General features: G+C 30.7%; 1 protein-coding gene across 1 annotated transcript; it reads right to left on the bottom strand.

Annotated features, from left to right (window-relative positions):
- Positions 1–9,069: 9,069 nt before the first annotated feature.
- On the bottom strand, positions 9,070–9,790 carry LOC106754246. Its single transcript, XM_014636248.2, has 2 exons — positions 9,512–9,790; positions 9,070–9,336 (listed from the first exon to the last, which is right to left on the bottom strand). Exons 1-2 carry the CDS (start codon positions 9,619–9,621, stop codon positions 9,213–9,215), a joined length of 234 nt encoding a protein of 77 aa, XP_014491734.1. The 5' UTR covers positions 9,622–9,790; the 3' UTR covers positions 9,070–9,212.
- Positions 9,791–10,724: the final 934 nt, after the last annotated feature.

The following is a 10,724-nucleotide window of genomic DNA, read 5'->3' as shown; positions in this document are numbered from 1 at the left end:
TTTTTGATGATCGAAAAATGGTTCCAGTAATAATGACTTTTCTTTCATTTTCAATACTAATTAATGGAAGATTTTTTGATGATCGAAAAATGGTTCCAGTAATAATGACTTTTCTTTCATTTTCAATACTAATTAATGGAATATTTTTGGCTTAATATCGCTTTTGGTCCCTAGTTTAGGAGGTTTTGTTCAATATGATCCTACCTTTTTTTTTAGTAACAATTGATCTCACTTTTTGAAAAAACTGTTCAATTGACTCCTTTTTTGTTGCGACGTCAATTTTCTAACGGTGCTGGTTACGACGTCAATAAGTTCTTTCATGCATTCACTTATCCAAATGTTATTTTAACAGTCCTGACACAATGTTAGTTAAAAATCATATCATCATCGTATACAATAAGGATTATAATAAACAATTTAAACTTGAATATGGGACCACTATGAACAAAAATGACTTAATTGAACAGTTTTTTCAAAAGGTGGGATCAATTGTTATGAAAAAAAAAAGGTAGGACCATATTGAACAAATCCTCCCAAACTAGGGACCAAAAACGGTATTAAGCCAATATTTTTTGATGATCGAAAAATGGTTCCAGTAATAATGACTTTTATTTCATTTTCAATACTAATTAATGAAAGATTTTTTGATGATGTTGGAATAGGAAAAGCCCAAAACCTTTTGGACGGCTGATGTTTCATATTTCCTTCNTGGAAAGCTAAAATATTTTTTAAAAACATAAAATAATTTTTTAATAATATTTGCGGGTATCCAACGGGTATCCGCGGGTTGAAAAAAATCCGCGGATTTTTTTTATACGGGTATCCGACGGGTAGCGAGACGGGTACGAATATACTTTTTTACATGCGGGTCGGGTTCGGGTATCACACTATCCGACCCGAACCCGACCTGTTGCCATCCTTATGTACGAGTATGCAGAGGTGAAAAATATTTATTAAATTTTAAAGTAATTTTTATAAAAAATTATTATAAAAACAAATAATTTTATTAATGTTTACTATTAAATAGTTTTTATAATAAATAATTATTTAAATTTGAAAGAAAGTTCTTAAAAAGATAAAATGGTAAAATAATTATTTTAATTTATAAAATAATTAAATTTAGATAATGGTTATTTAAAGAGTAAAAATATAAACATGTGAATTTAAAATAAAAATACTTAAAGGGTAAAATTGAGAAAAAAAACGAATCCATTTTTTATATAGGTAATTCTTTTATATTAATTAAATAAAAAGTTCATGTATACTTGAAATTTAAAAATTACTCATAAAAATGTGTTTTTATTAAGAAAATGTAATAATTAAAAGTTAACTATGTAAATCTATGCTTATTTATGAAGATAATATATTTGTTGAATATACAATTTTTTTTTTTCTGTTTTATCCTTTATATTATAATTACTATTTGATGTTTTAAGAAATATAATTATTAATTGATTTTTTTTAAAGTGACAACTATTTTTAAATATTTTGTATAAAATTGTCACATACTTTTTTTTTATTTCTTCGTCATATTTGTAGTTTTTACCACTAGATTAAGTTACTTGTTAGTACTCTAACTGTTTTTTTTCTTATCTATTAACTTAATTCATTTACATATGTTTAGATTGGTCTATTTGAGATAATAAAAAGGAATAGGAGGTTGGATTTGTTGCGCTCATCCATGAGAAGAAATAAGATGATTGTGCTTGTACTTACACATTTGCCCTTGATCTCTTACATTTAATTAATTATAATAAAATAATAATAAAAATTCTATAGAATTAAATAACAAGGTTCAATTATTCTTTTCTAAAATAGAAATAAAAAAGGAGTAACTAAATTTAAAAAAAAAAATCACGTAATTACTAAGAAGAGCATAGATCAATCGTTTGTATTTAGATTGATCTCTTTGAGATGTCTTGGGAGGATAAAAAGGAAGAGGGACATGAATTTATTGCCCTTGTCCACCAGAAGAAATTAGATGATAGTGCTTGCAATTACAAGTTTGTCCTTAAACTGAAACTTCATTAATTATAATTATCTAATAAACAAAATAGAAATTCTAAAGCATTAAATAAAAATATGTAATTATTCTTTTCTAACGTAGAGATAGATAAAAAAAAGGATTAAATATCTTTTCAGTCCCTATACTATGGGACGATTTTGATTTTAGTCATTCTTCAAATTTAGGTACAATTTAGTTCTTCAATTATAGAAAACTCTGGTTTTAGATCCTTTTATCAAATTTTTTGAACTTTATTCTTAAAACAGCAAATAAAGTTCAAAAAATTTGATAAAAGGGACTAAAACCAGAGTTTTCTAAAGTTGAAGGACTAAATTGTACTTTAGTTTGAAAGAGGAACTAAAACCAAAATCGTTCCAAAGTATAGGGACTAAAGACATATTTAACCCTAAAAAGATAAGAGAGAATAACTCAATAAATATATAAAAAAAAAAAACTAAATTCGTGTGTCTTTTACTTAGCTTGTGTCTGTTTCAGGATAACTTAACAAATAAAAAGAAAAACTAAATTCAAATGTACTTTTTTAATCTTTTAGCCTACGTTTGTTTCAAGGTAATTATTAAGAAGAGATAGAGACAAATTATTTGTGTTTGGATTTGTCCATTTGAGATGTCTTGGGAGGATAAAAAATAAAGAAAATTTTGGATTAGGCCCTATGAGAAAAAAATGAAATCATTGTGCTTGTAATAACATATCTATCCTTGATCTTAAATTGGTAATCTTTTTATGCTTAGTAAATGATAAAATATACTCTTTGAAATGATGTTGTTTCTATTTTGTGTGTTTGTTTTTTCTAATAATTTAATGTTTAGTTTAAATTATTTCTAATTTTTTTATATAAATAATAAATTTGAAATTAGATAATAAAAAAATTTTGTACACTATTGAAAGAGCTGTGAATTATGAAACTCGGTCTTTAGTTATAATCTAAAAGTATAATTGACTGTCAGTCAACATATTTTATACAATGGATAATGTTTAATTTTTATCTCTTAAAATTTTGTTTGACTTCGTTATACATTTACATATTCTTAACAGTAGTAATGATGTGATAATGCTATTTTTTAAGTTTTTTTTTATCAAAATTAATAAGAATTTGGTTTATTGACGACTTTCACATTTAGATTTATAGTTGGATATTTTTGGTGAAGAGAAGAAATTGATATAATCTTGTCTAGTAAAAACTATAATTTTTTTCTGAATTTAAATAATCAATGGACACAACAAAAATAAATCAAAAATATAATATAAAATAGGGATGATGATATCATAATCTAATAAATTGATAAGTCAAGTGGAGATTTGTCACAAAGATGTAATATTTGATAAAAATTAGTGTTTTAATAAAAAAACCAAAAAAATTCAATATCAAATAATGTAAATACATAAATATGACTTAAAAGTGTTTACATTAGTTTTTGGTACCTCTATATATAGACACTTAAGTTTAAGAAAACCTAAATACCTTAAAATAAAACCTAAATACCAAAACACATAAAAATAAAAGAAAATGAAAATTACGAATGTAGACCTTTTGCCTAGCGAGACCCGCTCACTCAACGAACACAAATTGGCTCACCCAATTAAAATAAAATTACAAATTATTTAATAATTTTCTAAGTTATTCTTCAATTATGCTTATGATCTTTATGTTCTTTAAATTTATTTCTTCATGGAACATTATAAAATTCAAAGAGATGTGTTTTGGTTTTGGACCTTGTCATAGATCCTTTGAATTGGAAATGTTCTTCCTAAAGTTCTTCTCATATATATTTTAGGAGATAGACCTCTATCATACTATCCTTCTTGAAGAGAACTCGTCCTTAAATTGGTATTACTTGAAGATCTTTTTATCACTCTCCCCTCTTTGGAGTGAATTCGACTCAAATTCTAGAAAATCTTATGTAAAAACACTAACACTAATATAAAATAATCAAAATTAAAAAATCTACTAAAATGATGTTTGGATCCTTAAAGAGCCTAATCTCCTTATTATCAAAGATTTAAAGGTTTGCCTCTAGGATAAAAGACCCAGTTGAAAATATCATCAACACAATTTTAAATTAAAGATGCAATGCTCATAAAAAAAAATTCTATGTAAAAAATCAAACTATAGGTATGACTGTGATTATTCGTAAGTTGCTTAGAGATGGTCAAATAAGTTAATTTATATGCATATATTTCTAAGCTTGTTTCCATACTAAAAAAATGACTTTAAATATCAAAATGAATTAAAAAAACAAAGTAACAGATTATCAAACACAAGTTCTTTGAGTTATAAGCTTATGTCTTTCTTTTCTGTTATCGTGTCTTTCTTCCATTGTTGATGTCATGTTTCCTTGATAAACAAATCTTTCTTAGGTAATAAAACAAAAAGAAGCTAGTTAGTATTTTCTCTTAATGACAAATTTGGATGCTTTTTCTTTTTCTCTCTTTTTTCTTCTTTATCTTTTCTCTCTTTCTTTTCTTTCTCCTCTCTTACTCTCTTTTATTTCTCTTCTTTTTCTCTTTAGATTGCCCTTAAAATACCAAAACTCAAGATCAAGGAAAACCCTTAATTGGGACTACAGTTAATATAAAATAAAGAAAATAAATAATTTCCAAAAATCAAATATAGAAATGCTCAATTTATAGAAAGAACACGAAGAACACAAAAATCTAAAAAAAAAAGAAAACCTCAAAAGAATTGGATAAAATATTATTTTTTTATGACAAAAAATAAGATAAATGTATTCAAACTAGAACATTGCTCTAGATACCAAATGATTTTTGGTATCTAAGAAAAAAATTCAAACTAGAACCTTGCTCTAAATATCAGATGATACAATCTTGTTTAAGAAAGAATACGATCTTTTCTAAATTTGAATCTTTAAGAGGCACAACAAAAATAAATCAAAGAAGAATACAAAATAAGATAGAGATGGGGAGGTCACAATCTAGCAGATTGATGGGTCAAATGAAGATTCACCACAAAGATGTTAATCTTTGATAAGAATTAGAGTTCTAATCCAAGAACCAAGATAATCCTCTCTGAAAAAATGCAAACGCATAATATGACTCAAAAGTGTTTACACTAACTTTTGGTACCTCTATATGTAGGCACATAAATTTAAATAAACCTAGAAACCCTAAAATTAAACCCAAAGACCAAAACCATTAACAGAAAAAGAAAATTACAGATGGAGACTTTTTGGTTAGTGAGGCCCGCTCACCCAACAAACATAATTTTGGCTCACCGAGCGAATTTAACATTATGTAATATTAAAATAAAATTACAAATTATTTAATTTCCTAAATTATTTTTCAATTGTGCTTATGATATTTAAGTTCTTTAAATTTCCTTTTTCAAGGAACATCATAAGATTCAAGGAGATATGTTTTGATCTTGGACCTTGTCGTAGATCTTTGAATTGCAAATTTCCTTCCTCTAGTTCTTCTCATATTTGTTTCAAGAGATAATTCTCTATCAAAAATGAGTCTGTAAAATCTGTCATAACGTTTCATTGGTACTTTACCATGAAAGTTATTAACGAGTTTAGTCTGTCGATAACATATCATCATGATTATCGATAGATACTTCCTTGGCACTTTAGGTAGAAAATTTTGTGCTCAATCTACTTGAGTTTTATATTATATTAAGGAGAGGTAGGTGAGAAGAAGGAAAAGAAGATGAGAAGGTGGTTGCACAAGAAGGTGGGTGACACAGAGGCTCGTTGGTAACAGTGGTAGCTTGATGAAAATATCTTGGATTGGTGGTGGAAGCGCGATTGTCGATTGATTATACTTTCCAGAAAAAAAAAAGCGAAATACAAGAGAAAGAAAATGAGGTAGAACGAAACTTAATCAGACATTTTATCAATGGATTTGAGGTTGTCGATAATAATTGACAAATGTTTGTATACGTCAATAAACTTTACCGATGACCTTTATATTAACGATAAATTGTGTTTATCGACAAATAGTGATCGACAATAATATGAGATTTTTTGAAGTTATATGCAAATAATCACAAAAGAAAATGTCTAAGAAGCTAAATAACACATGTAGAAAATGCTTTAACATAAAATAAAATTATTCACTTTTTTCTTAATTATTATCTTTGAATGAATTTAGTGACTATGTATAATTCCAATAATGAAGCTAGTTAATAATTAACAACTAAAAGTGTTGAATTCATATTGTAGTATCCAATCATATAAAGAAAAAACTTATTTTTCATGAAAATCATTACATTACAACATGATTGCAAACTTTAATTTAAAATCAATATCATCATCTCCTAAAGTTATGAAATGGTTTCAACTAAAATGTAGGTACAAAAAACATAATCCAATTTATGCAAAATCCCTCTCTTTCCCTCTTCTCTCCAAAATTTTCTCTGTACTCTCCTTAACCTCATTCATTCTATCACACCTCCTTTTAAAATTCGATCGCTCCTCACCATAAGTAGAGAGTCAAGCATTGTTCTTAGTGGAACATCAGAGCATTAAGCAAGGTTTTTTAGTGGACTGAAAGCTTTTAGAAAAAGATGAAAAATTATGAGCTAAGGAAATCTATGTTAGATAATCTTGAGTTAACAAGTTTAAAGATAAAGTCTTTCCTTTGCAAAGCTTATTAGAATGAGCTTTCTTATGTGCTACATTGGGTCTGAAGTTTTAGAGTCGTATGTAATAATAAAGCTATTTTATTGGAAATTGAAAAACACCGGTTGCATTTGAATGTTATGTTCTTCAACAACCTAAGGAATCTAAATAGTGTCAGATCTTAAAGAAATAATGTAGATGTATACAATTTTAAGATGTCATATAAATAAAATATACTAAAATTTAAAAAAGTTATTATTATTATTTATATTGACATATATATGTGAAAAATATATATATTAGGGGCAGAGCCCTGTCTCATGCAACAAAACTCTATCACTGAATCCAAAGAATATCGATTGTGGTAGCATTTAGTGTTCTTTAATTGCATATTGAGTTTGAGAATTGGATTTGCATTTGATGATAGTAGCATGTAAAACTAAAGAATATATTTTGTATGTGTATCTAATCACGGATGACAACAGGTTGGGTCGAGTAAGGATAGTGTCTACTCGCAACTCGACCCGCATGTAAAAAAGCATATTTTGTTACCTGTTCCGCTATTCGTCGGATACCAGCATAAAAAAAACATGGATGTTTTCCAACCCGTGGATACCTGTTTTCCAACCATATGTGCATTACAAAGCCCAAATTTTGGGCCAAGACTTTATTCTCCTTTCTTATTCAGAATCAAAACTCACAAACCCTAGTTCTTTACTTCAAAGAAAGCAGTCGTCTCCTCCTCCACTCGCGGTAGCCGACTGCCCTCCGTCCACCTAGCAACGTCGTGTCCTCCCCTAGTCGGTTGAGACCGTCGTCGACGATGCAGCCCACGTCGATCGTAGTAGCTCGCTCCTTTGTTCTTCCGTCGCGAATGCGAGAGAAGCTTCACTGCTCCATGGGACGTCCTTCATTAGCACGATCCAAGCAGGTCACCCTTTGCCAACCACTCACGCTGGACATTCGACACACCACACCCACCTCTCGTCGTGCATGATATCCTCAAGAGCGAACTCTGTACCTTTTTCCTTGTCAGCGGCGGCGGGACCCTTAGCCTTGCGATTAAGCAAGGTTTACGATCCTTGTCCATTCGCAACTTCAATGGTGGAGCCGTTCACCTAGGGTTGAGGCAACTCCTTCAACTTCTCTCCTTCTATGACAACGCCGCTAGGGCAGCTCCCTTTTCCTTATTTTGATTTGAAGAAGAAAACCCTAAAAAAGGATTTGGGCTTTGGCCCAATTTTACAGTAGATTGAGCATAAAAGAAAACATAATTGAACAGTTAGAAGAAAAAAAACTAATGGGCAAAATTGTAATTTCATTTTTCAAATGAGTAGTGGATACCTGTAGGTAAAGATAGTGTGATGCTTGAACTCGACCTGTTAACGAACAAGTATTAAATTACCCACTACCGACTATCCATGGGTACCTCTTATGAATACTAAATACCCACAACGGATTTTACTCGCGTATTCGCGAGTATGATTTTTTTTACCATCCCTATATCTGTATTCCTGGATAACATGTATAATTTGAGTAATTTTAGTTGTGTGTGAGTTTGATGTTTCCCATTACCATACTGAATCCAAAACTTTCATTTTTATTTGTAGATCTAGGATTATTTCTTTGCCTATCTAAATCCAAACTTCGATATTGAGTCTTAAAATATATATGTATGATCAATTTCCAGTTTTGGAAGGAAGAGTCTTGCGATTTAATATATATGTATAATTTAAAAATGTAAAGGGATAGTTACATGCAAGTATCATGTGTTAGTACAATTCTCGATTAATAGGATTGTTTTCACTCTAGTGGAAATATCTTCTTATATCCTTATTTAAGTGATCTATTATGGTTTTTGTGAATGTATATGTTGTGTATATGAATATTATATACATAAATAATCAAATTGATATTGTTTTAATGCAAGTGTATGGTAACCTATAATATATATTCATGAAATGAGATACCTATGTATGTGATGTGGGAGGTTACATATTTAGGATGATTTATGCATCATATTGTTTTAGGGTATCAAGCAAAGACAAGATGCTCGAGAAAGATTTATTGATGATCACATGATGACAAGCCTAGATGCAATATAATTTAAATTAATGAAAAAAATTATGTAGTTAAAAATGATCTAGATGCAATCCAAACCGCCAATTACATTTTGTTCACTTCTGTTTTCTTCTTCTTTCTCTCTCACCACCGCACGCCACATGCTTTCTTCTCTAATTTCATGTACAGAGAGAGAGAAAAAAGTCTTTTACAATCTATACCCTTCCACACCCTACAACACTACTTCTAACAATAATAAAAAGATACCAAAATCATGTTTCTTTTGGAACCTGTGACACTCAAACTGTTCATGCTCTGAATTGGTTCCAATTCATCTTATCGATGTCGAATGAAATGTCAACATCCAATTCTTTTGATTAGACACATAAAAAGAGAAAATAATTTGGCAGAAAAAAGAATCAAATATTAGCTGTAAATATGAATCCAATCACAAGAATAGGCAAATTCCAAGAAATAAAAAAGATCATGACAAGACCGAACAAATGCTACAAACGAATTGAAAAAGGAGTTGAAGAAAAAGCTGTCTAGCAAGGAATTTGTCGAGTGAACCATCTCAGAACTTTCACCGGAAGCTTTACCAGACTCACAGCCAAATTAGCCAATCCCGCGCAGCAAATGCAACATGGACACAAGCAACTCAATATAGATCTGCACAGTTCCCATCACCACAATAAAAAAAAAATCACAAATTCGGCCAAAAGCAGGAAAATTCATAAAACATAACAAAAGAATCCCAATGGCACAGATATTGTTTACTTTTACAAAACCAAGCAACATATTTGAACATAGAAAAAGATAAAAAATTTGAGAGAAAAACACATACCCAAAAACCCAGATAACTGCACCAACCAGAGATAAAATCAAGGCCAAGAGAGCAAAGGGCAATCCGATCAAAAAACCAAGTGGTCTGCACTCGCAACCTTCTTCTCCCATGATGTCCCTAAGCGCTGTATTTTCTTCTGAAATTGACTTGCTTATGTGAATGTGAAGAAAATAATGAGGAGAAGTGATAATTTGGCTATGTAACAGAATAAGCGTGTGGTGTTGCGTTGAATTTTCAAAATTAAATTTAAAGACAGACACCGCGTACGACCGTTTCTGTGTACGATAATATAAAGGAGTAGTGTCTTGGAACATTGAGTTGTTGACAGAAATACCCTCATCAATTTATGCGTGGTCTTAGGGTAATTGGGTTAGTTTTGGTATTTCAGTCTGTGGAAGTTTCCTTGCGTCGTTCTGGTTCGTGAACGGCTTTCACGTGCTTGGTTGTTGGCCGTCTTCTTACTTCCTTGTGTCTCATGTCAAAGTTGACCTCTCTGTATTATCATATTATTTTCTTATTTCTTCTTCGTTTTTCTAAACATGATTTTGTATGAGTTTTGTTAAAGGTGAAGTCATGTTCAAACTAGAGAGATTGGGCCTAAAGCCCATTAACTACAACGAGTCCAAGTATTGAGGGTTATTCCCTCCCCTTTCACGTGTTGCTTTCTACACTTTCACATTCTCATTTGATCACATATATGGAGATCCGTTTGGGCTTCAACAAATGTGAAGATCCTCTACCCCCGACCGTCATCATCGTCGCCATGACCCTTGATGCCAACTACCTTCGCGACACCATGGTGGCGGTCCTCTCCATGCTCCAGCATTCAACCTATCCAGAAAATCTTTCCTTTCACTTCCTCTCTGTGAACGACGATGCTCGCGAACTCTTCTCCACACCTTCACCTATCTAAACATGAAGATTTACCGCTTCGATAGTAGCAGGGTTTGTGACAAGATTTACAGGTCCTAGGATCCCCGATAGAGTAATGCTTGATCAGAAGAAAACAAGTGCTAGAGGAAATGGAATGACAAGGTTATTATACAAGAGAAGAGTTATCTGGGTTTTGCAAGGTCATGGAAGTTTTGAAGAAGGTTCTTCAAGGGTGATCATCTTCGGGTTACAGTTGTCATGAAGGAAAGGTTCTTTAAACTAGTGAGCAAGGGAGTTTGAGGATCAGAGTAGCGCAGCGGATGATGATGAGCATGTTATT

This window comes from Vigna radiata, unplaced genomic scaffold (assembly GCF_000741045.1).
Source record: "Vigna radiata var. radiata cultivar VC1973A unplaced genomic scaffold, Vradiata_ver6 scaffold_86, whole genome shotgun sequence".
NCBI lineage: Eukaryota > Viridiplantae > Streptophyta > Magnoliopsida > Fabales > Fabaceae > Vigna > Vigna radiata.
The sequence above is the reverse complement of the archived record's forward strand: the minus strand, read 5'-3'. Positions and strand labels throughout refer to the sequence as shown.

What these genes read in the sequence shown, in the direction of transcription:
- LOC106754246 (XM_014636248.2), bottom strand. Translation starts at nt 9,621, where the DNA reads ATGGGAGAAGAAGGTTGCGAGTGCAGACCACTTGGTTTTTTGATCGGA. An exon ending in GCAGTTATCTGGGTTTTTGG is followed by an intron (nt 9,337 to 9,511) that starts GTATGTGTTTTT and finishes GGAACTGTGCAG; the next exon opens with ATCTATATTGAGTTGCTTGT.